Consider the following 15,288-nt stretch of genomic DNA (forward strand, 5'->3'; position numbering starts at 1 on the left):
GCTAGTAATACTCGAGCATGCTTGAGTCTGATTGTTCGGCATTTGATTGGTGGCTGACAAGTTGTATGCGGCCCTAGGGAGGTCGGGAAAACATGGATACAACCAATGGCCTATGCAGAAATCATGTGATAGGTTTTATTAGGCAAAAGAGCTTTCTTTCTGTATTCACAAAGTTGTTTTCCAACCTCCCGCCCCCCCCCCCCCCCACACACACACTTCTTATCTGTTGCAGAGAAGCAAAGTGAAGATGGGTTTGCTGTGTCCATTATAGCCTATGGAGAAGGGAGGGGCCGAGGCAGATAAGTGAGCAGGGAGAGAAGAGAACCAGTCCATACAGTTTGCAGTAAAGGAGCCAGCACAGCACATCCTGCTATCTTACCTCACCAAGTTCTCAGACCAGCCCTGAGCAGTCTGATGTGTGAATCCAGCATTTTCTGTAGCCAGACAGTCTCTAAACTCCATGGGCTGGTTCTCTTCTCTTCTTTTTCATTCATCCCCCTTGTCCTCCTCATAGGTTATAAGGGCCTCGGCAAACCAGTCTTCACTTTGCACCTCTATAATGTAGACGACTTTGCTTGATAATGAACAGAAGTAAGGGGGAGGCTGGAAAACACTCGCGAATACAGAAGGAAGCTCTTTTGCTTAATAAAACCTATTACAGAGTTTCTGAAAATTATTTGCACTATTGATTTCTGCAAACTTGTTTAAAACGACAGTTACACTTTTTAAAGCAAATCTGTGAGGTGCCTATAATTTGTCTTGATTCCTAAAAATTTGTTGGTTTAAGGTCTATTTGTACTGTTATGTGCACTGGTGGGGCAGTCCTAGAAAGTGCTACCTAGCGATCCTATCCAGGTCACTCCCGGAGGAGGGCTTAATGAAACATGTTGGAGAGTGAGGTGGAGAGGTTTTGTTCTTGTTTAGTCTTTTGGGTTCATGTTTAACCACGTACTTGTTTATGTGTTATCTTGGTGGGAATTTTCCATACCAGAGGGGACCTGTTGTAATGTGGACAGAATGGGTTCCTTAAGCAGCAGAGACAGCATATTATATACTGGATAGGGTTGCCATGTGGCACTTTGCACTTTATTAAGGGAGTCTATTGTGGTTAATTTGAACATATCAGAATTAGAGTGTTTTTTTTTTTTTTTTTTTTTATAATTTATGAATCATTCTTGCACTTGCACTTTATGTTCATGACCCCTATAAGTGAATTATATATGTGATTTGTTGTACATTATAGGACTGCTTTCAATCATGAATTACTCCAATTGTGGAATTTGTATTTATGATCATTTATACCTCTCCACCTTGTTTTTAAATTATATGTATATGTTGATTTTAGGGGATGTCTTGGATCAAATATTATTGACATTAATCCCTTCTCGCCAGCCATATGGTTAAATACGTCCCTGCTGCACATACCCAAATGCAGCAGGAACCTATTTAAACGTTCCTGACTGTGAAGAGGTTTCAATGTGTGCAGGGCCGTTTCAATGCGATCCGCCCTGCACACATTACTGTCCACAGACCTAGGCATAATGACAGGCAGCCGTAGTCCTGCAGCTGCCTTTCATTAACCCCCTTGGTCCTGTCACTGAATAATTAGGACCCCTGCAACATGACTGTGACTTGTACTGAAAGGCGGGGGTCAGCCCCTCACCTCTGTCCTGTAGGTCTTCGGTCTGTGCATATAGTCTGCCCTCAGGCAGACTCTACGCACAGATAGCCGATAATACTGATGAATGCTATGCTATTGCACAGCATTTATTAGTGTATGCAATCAGAGCATTGCATATATAAGTCCCGAAAGGGACTTATATATTCAATATAAAATGTGTAAAAAATACCCTAATAGAAATGCCCCAATAAACATTTGTATTACCCCCTTTCCCATTATACAAATAAAAATATAAAAAAAAACATTAAAAATAAACATATTACATTTGTAGCATGTGTGGAATTGTCCAATCTATTAAAATAACAATACTGTGAACAGCGTAAATAAAAAGCGGAAAAAAAACACCAGGATTGCTGATCGATTTTTCTCTTACACCAGTATGATACCAATAAAAACTAGACATCATGGCACAAGTAATTACACCCCAAGGTAGGTGGAAGAATAAAAGCTCTATGGCTTTTAGAAGGCAAAGAAAATTGCTTCAATTTGACCTGGACATCTGTGCATCAATGACCTCGGTCATGAAGGGGCTATTAAAGAGGAATTATGAATTTATAACGGTTGTATATCTATTGATCAGGGTTTTGGGATAGAATTTGTGCAGATGCAGCTACCTGCAAACTGCTCCAGACATCCCAGCTTCTTGACAGGTACCCCATGAAGATGTTGACCACCTTCTTCCATTATACCTAATGATACATTTGCTCCATGGCCGTTATACTAATGAGTTCACGGCTAAAAAATTAAAAACGGGATTTTAAAATGTAAAAAAATTTGTGTGAACCTACCCTGGCCTAAAACCAAACTCTTGATTTTCAGTAAACACATTACAAAACAAAGGTTATGTTCAACTCATTTACTTTAAATTCTCATTCACGTTAAATATTATGCTTGTCTACAGAGAGCCCAGAATTGTTCACTTCGTATTCCAATTTCCTAAAATTCATTCCTTTTAATTTTTTGTAATACCGACCGGATTAATGTTGATTTTAATGAAGTGAGAAAATTTTTAAGTAATTTGAAAGTTAATCTGATTTAATAAAGTGGAACAGCCAGTAATGCAAATGTTATCCATTGTTTTCTGTAGGTTTTTGAAGTTCTAATGTGCAGAAGGGATTAAAGCACTTTGTTGTTGTTTTCATAATTTATTTTTCTGAAATGAAATGTCCTAGGAGGCCTGAACTCTTGCCAACCTCTTACATGGCTGCCTAGGAACTGAAGATAATCTTCCTTTCTTCCTTTTTCTCTCTGTGCTTGAACAGATTTAAGAAGAATTACTGCTGGGTTTTTGGGCATGGCCGCTGCGGTCCTCTTGTGTGGATGTATAGTGGCAGCAGTAAGTTTCTTTTGGGAGGAGAGCCTTACACAACACGTGGCTGGACTGCTTTTTCTCATGACAGGTATATCATACAGATATAACTTAGAAGTTTCCAATTCAGAAGTTGCTTTACCAATTGATTCTTCTCACTTTAAAGGGGTACCCCGGGCTTTTTTTGCGTATGGCTGCATGAGGGCTATGACGCCCCCTTACCTCCCCGGTTCCAGCGCCGTGTTCCACATTGCGCCGCTCCGGTCCGCGCTACCCGGCCGCTTCCTGGTCACTGACGCTTTCCGTCCCTGCCACTGACTGGCTGAGCAGACTTGAAACGTCATGTCTCAAGCCGCCTGCGTTAGTGACCAGGAGGCAGCGGGGCAGCGCGGTCCGGAGTGGCGCGATGCGGGACACGGGGCTGGAACCGATGAGGTAAAGGGACTTCATTGCCCTCATCCACCTCCTCCCCGGCCATATGCAAAAAAAGCCCCACAGCCCAGAGTACCCCTTTAAGTAAGACATTTATTTGATTGAACATATACTAAAGATCTTATATGTGTATGAGGGCTGCCTAACTTTTCTCAACCATATATTTTTTGGGAAAGTAGGATTGGGCATTCCAGTTCTTTCTTCTTATTCCGTATTCAGATTCCGTAAACTGCAGATGACTAATGGAATGGACCTATAAAGAGTATGTTGTCGTACCATTTTTTACAAATTTCTGACATTTACCTCTGATGGAGTGTCGAAATGCAGTCTAAGGCTATGTTCACACAACATCTTTTTTTGTCTGTTTTTTGAATGGCCATCATTTTGGTGCCAAAACGTGGCTGTTTTATGCAAATGACGATCCTCATTTTCATAAACCAGTTGTGTTTTGGTGCTAAAATGACGGCCATCCAAAAAAACAGCAGCAAAGCAGCAGCAGTTGTTTTGCAAACATAGCCTTGAGCCTTACCTTAGTTTGGGTATGAAGGTGCCCTCACACATCCTTTTTGTGTGCCTTTATTCAGGCCCAACCCCCCCCCCCCCCCCAAAAAAAAAAAACAAAAAACTGCCAATGCATTTTTTTCCCATGCATTCGTGTTTTTTCTGTGAATGTTTTTTTTGGTGGTTTAGGTGTGTTTGTGTGTGCAGAACTACTTTTTTTTATCTGAGACAACCAGAACAATCCCATTGAAGTCTGTGGTAGAAAAACGCCTCAGTTTTCTAAAAAAAAAAAAAAAAAAAGACACTTTCTGCATGCTGTGTTTTGGAAAAACTGCCAAAGAGCCTCAAAAATGCCAGAATGGAGAGAAAAATACACCACTGTGTGTGTGTAAGGCAGATCATAAACCTCCATTGACCTCCAGCTAACCTCTGACCACTGGCGTTTTTGAAAAAAAAAAAGGAAGGCATGGCATTTTTTCTGGTGTTTTTCCAAGGTGAAGCCAGCCTTATCCTTGTAATTAGAATAGTGAATGGATTAACTTTTACTGCACACTCCACTGAAATTTTCACCAAAAAAAGAGTAATGACTCCCTATACTATTGAGAAAATCCATACCTTTATCTACATACAAAGGTACGTATCTCGTAGGGCTTTTATTATTGGGGATATAGTCATCTTTGGGTATATAATGATACTTTATCAATGTGCACTATGTTCTAAAAAAGGAGTACTCTAAATAAAAAAGGCTATGTTAAAACATCTTTAGGCAAAATAACAGCCATTATTTTAAAATATCGGCTGTTATTTTATAACGACAGTCGTAAATTATAATCATGATTAAAAAAATGGCAGTTTTTTCCCCCTACAAAAGAAGTTGTGTGAACATAGCCCTACAATGCATCATACAAATCAAACAAAATAAACTATATACCCATTTATTCGGTTCTGGACTGCTAATACTTTCCATATTCACATATTTCTAGAGAACTTCTATAGTTCTGTTTTCACTAATAAAATATAAGCATACCAGAAACTGTATCTAAGAGTCTCAAGTGCAAAAGAGACAGAGCAGGATGTTCCCAGCTGGTCAGAGGGTTTGTAACCAGTAAGATGCATGGAAAAACAGAATTGTCCTGACACTCTCTAATATAAATATATTGTTTATTCCATTGCAGCATACTAAAAACACAGACCGTAGTTAAATGGCATGTTTCTATAAAAGTGCTAAAAAGACTACGGCCCAGATATATGTCAAAAACCCACACAGTTTTTTCCCCCACATCAACCAATCACAGCCACAACCTAAAGGTCCATTTACACAGAAATATTATCTGACAGATTATCTGCCAAAGATTTGAAGCCAAAGCCAGGAATGGATTTGAAAAGAGAAGAAATCTCAGGCTTTCCTTTATGACCTGATCTCTCTGTTTATAGTCCGTTCCTGGCTTTGGCTTCAAATCTTTGGCAGATAATCTGTCAGATAATATTTCTGTGTAAATGGACCCTTAGCTGTGACAGTAAAAAAACAGACCTTGTGGGGTCAGGCAGCTTAAAGGGGTATTCCACTCAAAAATAACTTTTGATATGTTGCTGCCCTTGGTAAGACTAAGAATTCATTACATACTTGTTAGTATCTATTTAGTCTCCTTTTCCCAGTTCTCAGCTGCTGTTTTTTGCTGAAAACACAAAAACCTGTGTCTGAGCTTTTCTCTCTGTTTCCCCCTCCTTCCGAGACAGCTGATGTAAACAAATCCCTGACTGGCTTTATTTGCAACATTGTAGCTTCTTTGTAATGCTGGGAGGGTTATTCTGAGGTCAAGTTGTTGATGAATCCACTGTGATTAACCCTTTCAGCATTACAAAGATGATACAATGTTGCAGATAAAGGTAGTCATGGACTTGTTTACATCAGCTGTCTCAGAATGATGGGATAGGAGGGGGACACAGAAAGAAAAGCTCACACACAGATTTTTGTGTCTTCAACAGAAAGCAGCAGCTTAGAACTGGGGGAAGGAGACTGAATAGATAATAACAAGTATAGAAGGAATTGTTACTCTCACCATGGACAGCAACATATTAAAAGTTATGTTTCAGTGGACTACCCTTTTAATAGATCTGGGCCTATATCTTATAAAAACATAAAACTGCAACTCATTTTATAATCTACTTTTACATTGTGTAAAGTTAAGCATTTTTTTTCCCCCTGTGTTATTCAAATTTAATAGGTAACATCAATCAGGATTATACAGTATGTGAAATGCTTTCTTAATAATTTTTTATATTTGTTTTCAGGAATCTTTTGTACAATTTCTTTGTGCACATATGCAGCAAGTGTCGCTTATGATTTAAACCGCCTGCCAAAATTTATTTATGGGCTTCCAAGTGATGTGGAACATGGCTACAGCTGGTCTTTGTTTTGTGCGTGGTGCAGTTTGGGTTTGATAGTAGCAGCTGGTTGCCTTTGCACCGCCTATCCATTTATCAGCAGGACCAAGATTTTGCACCTCAAGTTTGCCAGAGACTCTTGTGTATGACTATGAGAGCCGCAAGTTTTATGACTTTGTTTCCATCTTCAAGACACTGTGTGCACTACAAGGCTAAGCGTGATCTGCACGTATCTATAGAATAACAGAGTATCTTGTTTAAAGCACAAGTTCCATATCCTAAAAAGATTACAAAAAAGGTAGTGTCTTGTTATGTGAAATGCATATGTATGATGACCCACTGTTCCATTGTTGGATCTTGCCCTTTGACCTGCTAGATCTCCTCTACTCAACCATCAGAATGTCAAGCAATTATATGAAATTCAAAAAAAAAAAAAAAAAGATAGCAAAAGCAATGAAATACATTGCAGTTATTTATTTATGCAGCATACTTGTGTCTATGACAAAGGTGTCACTTTAAGGACATTGGATATTTTAGTAAAGGTGCCCATTCATGTTTCTGTTTTTATTTCGAGAGTTTTACCTTGTTGTCTTTTTTAGAAAATAGAATTCAGCCCTGTTGTTATAAAAATAATCTTGATAAAAAAATCCTGCTTGATAAACTTTACATTCAGACAATCCTAAAACTATCATATGTTCTAGTACCTCACCAAATAGGATTCCTTAAACAATGTCAATCCAATGTCAACCATTTGCCTGAGCACACTAAAAAATCCCCAACTCTTTTAAAGGGAATCCGTCTGATCCAGGCCCTACCCGAGGGCCTATCTCGCATCTCCTACTGTAATGAAGAGTCAATGAGGAGTTTGTGCCTCACTCTAGGACACCTCACCACTGTTTTCTTCCCCCATCTTCTTTATGAATAGTCTATGCAGTCAGGCCTCCTGCTCAATCACAAAGTGAGTGTCTGGCAACAGAGGACTAATCTGCTATCTCCTAGCCTGTGTTGGAGCTGTGGTCAACCAGCAACAGTTTGTTTTTTTGGTTTAATTCCCTTGTTGGAAATGAAATATAGTTATTTTTTCTTAGAATAAAGAATAAATATAGTTTTTTTTTATTTTTATCATTATTGTATTAAAAAAATAAACTAACTAACTTTTAAAAATGATACAATAATGAAAAAAAAAACTACTATATTTCATCTCCATCATGGGAATCGAACCAAAGAAAACAAACGGTTGCTGGTCTCTAGACAGGTGATTTACCACTAGACCACAGCTCCAACACAGGCTAGGGGCTTCAACTATATCTGATTGCTGTGTTTCTCTGTTGTCAGGTACTGACTGACAGCTGAATGAGCAGGAGGCCGGGCAGCATTGATTATTCATGAAAAAGAGGGAGGAAGATCCGATGGTGAGGTGTGCTAGAGGGAGGCACAAACGCTGAGGTGTAGCTACTCATTGACTCTTAATTACAGTAGGAGACCTGAGATTGTGCATAATCCACTGCACAGACAAATTAACAAAAGGTACCATGCTGACAAGGGGACGGCCAGCTACAGCACACTGTCAGTATCTCAGGGCCTGGGTGCTGACAGATTCCCTTTAACTATTGCACATTTAGTCATTCTGCAACTTCCTAATGGTATTTTGGTTTGCAGACAATCAAGTAAAATAAAATTATATCTGTGATTTCAGTATTATACAATATGATTTCTATGGGTACAGTATGTTCGAATGAGTGGCAAACCCATGACACATTATGAATGCTGTAGATCTGCAAATCCACAGCATGCCCTTGAAAGTTGTGCAACTTCTGCCATGTGTGAATACACTTACACTAAGTACAGGTTCGCTCAAACCCGAATGCACAGCCATTGAATCCCGCAGCCTGGAGAAGATGGATGCAGCCCTGAAGCTGCCCAGAAAGCACACATACAGTGATAGGTCTCCTATGGCTTTATCCATGTTTTCCAGGCAGCCTTAGGGCTGCATCCATCTTCTCCAGGGAGCGGGACTAAATGGCTGTGCATTCAGGTTTTCACAAACTTACTGTAAGTTTGCTCATCTCTAAATTTCAGTTCACCTGCCTCATACTACAGTCTGTTGCAGAGCTGAAGTACTTAATTCACAGCATCTGAATATATTCTAATGTGCCCTAGGTTACAATATTTCCAGGCTCAGATTACAATAAAGCCCAAAGCAACATTTTGATTTTAAAAAAACTTGTATTTCCAGTGAAAAGCAGATCAATGTTCATCATGAGGTTAGTGTGTGATTTGTTGGAATACTATAAATCACCATATGGACTTAAGGGCATTTATGGATTCCGGTTATGTGAATGGCACAATGGACTTTCTGCATTATAAAAATGCACAGTAGGCTCACTCAGTTAATAAATGATTTTCTTTATAAAACTGCTTTTTCATTCATTCGTTATTTATTCAAAGCTTTGTGTATGTTGCTGCCTGTTTTCTTTTTATTTGACTTTTGTACATGTCTTATTTCCTCAGCAGACAGGTAAGTTACAAAAGTGGATATATATCTTGCTCCAGACAAAATAAAATAAAGTAGTGCTTACACTATCTTGTTCCATTATTTACTATCAACATGTGGTGAAAAAAATCCCTTAGTATAGTCTTGCTCGCTTGACTATAGGCTATTATATACATCATTCATGGTACTCTGCACAATGAAACAACATACAGCCAAATAAATTAAAGAAGAAGTCCGGCAAAATTTTTTATTGAAGTATTGTATTTCCCCCAAAAGGTATACAAATCACTAATATGTATAAACACAGTGCACATATCCACTAGGTCAGGGGTGGGGAACCTCCGGCCCGCGGGCCGCATCCGGCCCCTGAGACCTCCCGATGCGGCCCGCAGCTCCCCTGTGATGCACGCCGCTCTGGAGGAGGAAGGAGCCGGCATACACAGCATCCTCCGGTGTCTGTGACAGCTGCCGGACACAGGAGGATGCCGTCTATGCCGGCTTCTTCCCCAGCAGAGCGGCGCGTGTCTTCAGTCTCCTGCGGGCCGCGCGCGATGACGTCATTTCATCGCGCGCCGCCTGCAGGAGAAGACCAGCACAGAGGACCTGGGACAGAAGAGGACATGGGCAGCGTGGGAACGGAGGTAAGGTGAGTGGGATGTTTATTTTTTTTATTTGGGGGTTAACTAGGTCACCAGGGACAAGACTGATGGGGGTTAACTAGGCCACCAGGGACATGCCTGATGGGGGTTAACTAGGCCACCAGGTACATGCCTGATGGGGGTTAACTAGGCCACCAGGGACATGCCTGATGGGGGTTAACTAGGCCTACCAGAGGCATCACTGGGGGGGTTAACTAGGCCACCAGGGATATGCCTGATGGAGGTTTAAATAGGCCACCAGGGACATGCCTGATGGGGGTTAACTAGGCCACCAGGGACATGCCTGATGGGGGTTAACTAGGCCACCAGGGACATGCCTGATGGGGGTTAACTAGGCCTACCAGAGGCATCACTGGGGGGGTTAACTAGGCCACCAGGGATATGCCTGATGGAGGGTTAAATAGGCCACCAGGGACATGCCTGATGGGGGTTAACTAGGCCACCAGGGACATGCCTGATGGGGGTTAACTAGGCCACCAGGGACATGCCTGATGGGGGTTAACTAGGCCACCAGGGACATGCCTGATGGGGGTTAACTAGGCCACCAGGGACATGCCTGATGGGGGTTAACTAGGCCACCAGGGACATGCCTGATGGGGGTTAACTAGGCCACCAGGGACATGCCTGATGGGGGTTAACTAGGCCACCAGGGATATGCCTGATGGGGGTTAACTAGGCCACCAGGGACACGCCTGATGGGGGTTAACTAGGCCACCTGGGACATGACTGATAGGGGTTAACTAGGCTACCAGGGACATGACTGATGGGGGTTAACTAGGCTACCAGGGACATGACTGATGGGGGTTAACTAGGCCTACCAGAGGCATCACTGGGGGGGTTAACTAGGCTACCAGGGACATGACTTGGGGGTTAACTAGACTACAAGGGGCATCACTGGGGGGGTTAACTACAACAGCAGGGGCATCACTGGGGGTTAACTACAATAGCAGGGGCACTAGGGGAACAATACTTTGCCTTGCCCCGGGTGCTGCAAACCCACGCTACTAACTGCCGCACACAGTATGTGGCCCTCGAATGATTTTATCAATGCCCGACCGGCCCTCGACATGGAAAAGGTTCCCCACCCCTGCACTAGGGGAATGTGTTCAACTGCACCCCTGGGTAATTACATACAATTCACAGAAGGGGGTGCACATAAATATAAAACCTAACTTTTATTAAATACGTATAAAAATTATACCCCACATAAACGGACCAATACACAAAACATAACAAAAGAAGTCAATTTGCAGTCACTGTCATAAATGATATCAGCCTAAGACCATTAGTTATTGTCTATTGTACTCAAATTCGTTTTGGTCATAGGTTAGAGACAACACCAGGGTAGAAGGATACACTCGGGGCAGGGACCTCTCAACCCTATTACGCCCTAACCAAGTGGTATGTGTACACTACCCCTTCTCGCACAGGGGGGAGCGGGGCACTCGCCCTAAGAAGGGCGACCCCTACCCTGGTCTACCCCTTGGAAAATCAAAACCCTGTTATGCCCTAAAGCAGTAACGCTGGTCCCTTACCCTCCGACGCATTTCCTCCAGATTGCCGGATTTCTCAAGGAGGTAAGTTACAATACAGGGAATGGTTAAAGCTGGGCTTAACTATTAAAACAAAGACAAAGACAAAAAATAAGCACACTCTATTCATAAAGAACAGACATACAATGTCATGTCTAGACGGGATACACTCACTGGCTGCTGCAGTGGCAGAAATAAGCCGTGATGTACTAGGTGCAGGTACGCACGCTAAGTGTGTGTCTGGGAGCAGTGGCTGCAGACATCTGCAGTCCTGGTCCGGGGGATGTTATCCTCCATTGCCGCGCGCTTCCGCCCATCCGTGACGTCACTTCCAGTAATGTGACATGTCGCGACGGTCAGCTGAGCGCAGCGGCGTTGCCCTAGTTACGCTGCAAACAATGTAGCAGCTTTCCTGGGCCCTTGTAAATGAATTAGATAAGGAGGATTAGCATGGTGGTTTACATACTGTATCAGAGCCCAATCACTATTTGACACAGATAGAAGGGAACAAAGAGGTGTCAAAACAAATAACAACACTAGTAATATCTAGTGCTGGAGGTGTTCAGGAGGATTTAATAACTATTTACAACGATTACTAAAGAGCAAAACTCTCACTATATACAATATTTACATACGAGTGAGACAACAGCACTGGATCTGGCTACATCTGTCCCCAAGCTAGTTGTTATAAACAAGCACAGGCTTATATGCTTATTCATTTATGGGGGGTGCAGTGGGGGGGGGGCAATGTCACAAAAAACATGCAAAATTCAATTGTTCATTGAGCCCCGTGGGAGCTGTGGTCTTCATCCTGTAGATCCACTCGCTCTCCTTTTTCAATATCAGCTTGTCCCAATTCCCACCTCTCATAGGGGCCGCACCAATTCCAAGCCTACAAAGGACAGCCCTGTGACCCTGCCCATATGTGATGAATTAATGTGGCAGGCTATGGATTTATCTGCCCTATTTATCACATCCCTCAGGTGTTCCCCTATTCGTCTCCGAAATTCTCTTATCGTTTTGCCGATATATTCCATACCGCACTCACATGTAGCTTTATAGATTACCCCACGGGACCGGCAGTTAATGAAATTTCTAATTTCATACTGCTGCGCCGTTACATTGCTCTTAAACAGATGTGTGCGTTCCATATGTTGGCATGCTATACACCCACTGCACCTGTAGCATCCTGGTGTTTGACGGGTTAGCCATGTTTCTCCTGTGGTTGGGGGTATGAAATGACTTTTCACAAGATGGTCCCTAAGGCTCCGTCCCCTCCTATAGGTTACTTGGGGAGTTGTCCCTATTCTGTCCCTGAGATCCGGGTCAAGTCTTAATACTCCCCAGTGCTTTTGTAATATCTGTCTCACCTGTGTGGCTCCCGAGTCATATGTGCCTATAATACGGGTTACGTTGTCACTTCCTGGATAACATGGTGATGTCACTTCCTGGATAACATGGTGATGCCACGACCCGACTCCCAGAGCTGTGCGGGCTGTGGCTGCTGGAGAGGATGATGGCAGAGGGATGCTCAGTGTCCCTCCAGTGCCCTGTTTCTCCCTTCCATCATCCTCTCCAGCAGCCACAGCCTGCACAGCTCTGGGAGTCGGGTCGTGACATCACCATTTTATCCAGGAAGTGAAGCCTTGATGCAGTAGTAAGTGCAGGGGAAAAACATTTGATAAGCATTTCCCATAATAAGTGTATATTGTTGATCTGTATAACTTTTGGGGGACAATACAATACTTTAATAAAAATTTTCGCCAGACTTCTCTTTTAAAGGGGTATTCTTGAGACTTTTTTTTTCTTTCCCAAATCTACAAATCTTCAGCGACACCTTTCCTGCTCAGGACAGTTCCTGACAGGAAAAGAGGTTGCAGTATAGCACTGTGTCAGATTGGGGAGAATTAGATGACTTCCCCTTCCTTCCTTGACTTGTTGCACATACTACACACTTGGCGACACCCTCCTGCTGTGCGAGATCATTCTCTCCTTCACAACAATTCAGTATATACTACCCTCTTACACTAGAGGCTATAATGTCTCCAATCTCACATTCCTGCCAGTAACTGCTGATGGTTCTTCTCTAGGGATGAGTGAATTTACAGTACAAGCGAAGTAAAGCACTTTGCTAGGCTCGGCAGTCGGCTTGTCAGCTGGCTGCCTTTGAACTCTTTGCCACTGTGCTCTGGGTTACTGGAACAGCTGGATCCAGCCTTGGGAAACTTCTCCCAGTTTCCCAGGACTGGATCCAGCTTTTCCAAGCACCCAGAGCAGAGTGGCACAGAGATCAAAGGCAGCCAGCTGACAAGCCGAAAGCCTAGCGAAGTGCTTTTCGCTTTGCTAGTATTGTACATTCACTCATCCCTATTCTCCTATTCTTCAGTCACTGCATTTCCTTCAGGGTGCTGGATTATTTAACATGTCACTGCTGTTATAATTTTCAAAACCTAAGTCAGCAGGGGATATATACAGTATATATATATATATATATATATATATATATATATATATATATATATATATAATGAAGACTGGGCACTAAAGTAAACAGAATGTAGACTACATGCATAATATGATACAATGGTAACAAATTATTAATCAGGCCTATAGCGACAAGGTACCAAATTTATATTTATTTTAGAAAAAAATACAATAAAAACAACAGTCACCTAGTTACTCTAGATCATATGGGCATTTCCAAAATGGCAGGTTCCCGTTATGCAGTGGTTGGTACCTAAAAGAAATGGTCCAAGGAAGGACAACCAGGGAACTGGCAAAAGGTTCATGGACATACATGTTTGATGCATGTGGGGAGCCTGTCTTGTCTGTTCCCCCAGAAGTAGTACAGGATCTACACAATATTTAAAGGGGTTGGCCACTTTATAATAAAAAAAATTTGTGTGTAGTATTAGTGTATTCACATTACTCACTGACAGCAGCTCCCTGTGTGCCTCATAGAGCTAAAATCAGACTCCCCTCCTCCAGGCTGGGCTGTCCTGCTCTGTGATGAGTCTGTCCATAAGATGGCCGGCACGGAGGAGAATGTGACCATACTTCGTCCCCAGTGTCCACCACAGGCATATACAGGCTCAGTGGTGGACACTAGGGGGCGAGGTATGGTCACATGCTCCTCCATGTTGGCCATCTTATGGACAGACTCATCACAGAGCAAGACAGCACAGCCTGGAGGAGGGGAGTCTGATTTTAGTTTTATGAAGTACACAGGGAGCTGCTGTCAGTATGTAAGGTCACTAATACTGTACACTGAACAATTTTACTATAAAGTGGCCAACCCCTTTAAGCAGGCTGTTTTAATATGATGGCTGATATATGTTTATATAGTACACATGTGTGTAATGGGTGTGTTCAGTTTTGTGCGTGTTCATGAGTGCATATATATAAATAAATAAATATATATACACACACACAGAGTATATATAAAGGATCTTAGAAAAAAGTAGACTTGGAAGTCTTTTTACATTTAAATAATACAGCTTCTGTCACTCCAAGGCTTACTGAATGAGACTCAATGTGAGTCAAAGATGTGAAATCGAAGTTTTTAACTGCAGTCTGTTCCTTCACCTCTGAAACTTTACTACTGCATTCAGATGAAGAGTCTGATACACGAATTTGCAGGTTTTCATCCTCATTAGACTTGAAACGAAAATTTGTCTTCAGGTGATAGTGAAGCTTCTGGCTCAGTAATAATACAAGAACCCCTCCAATACGCAGGACTCTGTATATTTAAGATAAGAGACAGCAGAGAGCAATATTCACATATATAAAGCTGAAATTTCTCATTTTGGAATGTTGCGATGTATTAGTCTGAAGGTCAGAGCACTTATCCTTCTGTATAAGCTACCAAAGGTATTACACCAAGCACGCTCTAAAATCAGTGTAATCATTGCGGTAGTACGCTGCTAGGGACAAAGTATTGCTTTGTTCTGTATTGATGATGCAGCCAATAATGCTGCAGAGCGAATACAAAGACTGGCCACGTGTATTCTGCATTAGAAGAAAGCTGTTGCTTATTTCGCCAAACATAGGGCAAAGTTGCTTGTTACATGGATGTTCGATGACGACTTCTTCATGTTACTAATACTCTACGGAGGGATAACCCTTACTATACATCACCCATCAACTAATCCAAAAGGCTCTGCTTTAAGAATGACTTAGTATGTGTCATTAAGCGTCTATAGTCCACAGAAGTAGGCTATATTGGATGTAAGGAAGAACAATTTATTTTGTCATTAAATCGCAATCAGGTTTTTCAAAATAAATAGGAGAACCCC

At 42.0% G+C, this 15,288-nt stretch overlaps 2 protein-coding genes across 3 annotated transcripts in view; one reads left to right on the forward strand and one right to left on the reverse strand.

The window, feature by feature from the left end:
• Nucleotides 1-8,886, forward strand: part of TMEM178A (transmembrane protein 178A) — an 89,041-nt gene extending 80,155 nt beyond the window's left edge. Inside the window, exons 3-4 of the mRNA XM_069954683.1 lie at nucleotides 2,944-3,081; nucleotides 6,216-8,886. Coding sequence (XP_069810784.1) covers nucleotides 2,944-3,081; nucleotides 6,216-6,457 — 380 coding nt within the window. The 3' untranslated portion in view covers nucleotides 6,458-8,886. The remainder of the gene's footprint in view (nucleotides 1-2,943; nucleotides 3,082-6,215) is intronic.
• A 5,335-nt stretch (nucleotides 8,887-14,221) lies between these two features.
• THUMPD2 (THUMP domain containing 2) overlaps nucleotides 14,222-15,288 on the reverse strand; it is a 31,869-nt gene continuing 30,802 nt past the window's right edge. For both annotated transcript variants that reach the window (XM_069955564.1, XM_069955563.1), the window contains exon 10: nucleotides 14,222-14,732. In XM_069955564.1, the coding sequence (XP_069811665.1) occupies nucleotides 14,444-14,732 (289 nt within the window). In that variant the 3' untranslated portion in view covers nucleotides 14,222-14,443. The remainder of the gene's footprint in view (nucleotides 14,733-15,288) is intronic.

This window comes from Dendropsophus ebraccatus, chromosome 15 (assembly GCF_027789765.1).
Source record: "Dendropsophus ebraccatus isolate aDenEbr1 chromosome 15, aDenEbr1.pat, whole genome shotgun sequence".
In the NCBI taxonomy this organism is placed as follows: Eukaryota; Metazoa; Chordata; class Amphibia; order Anura; family Hylidae; genus Dendropsophus; species Dendropsophus ebraccatus.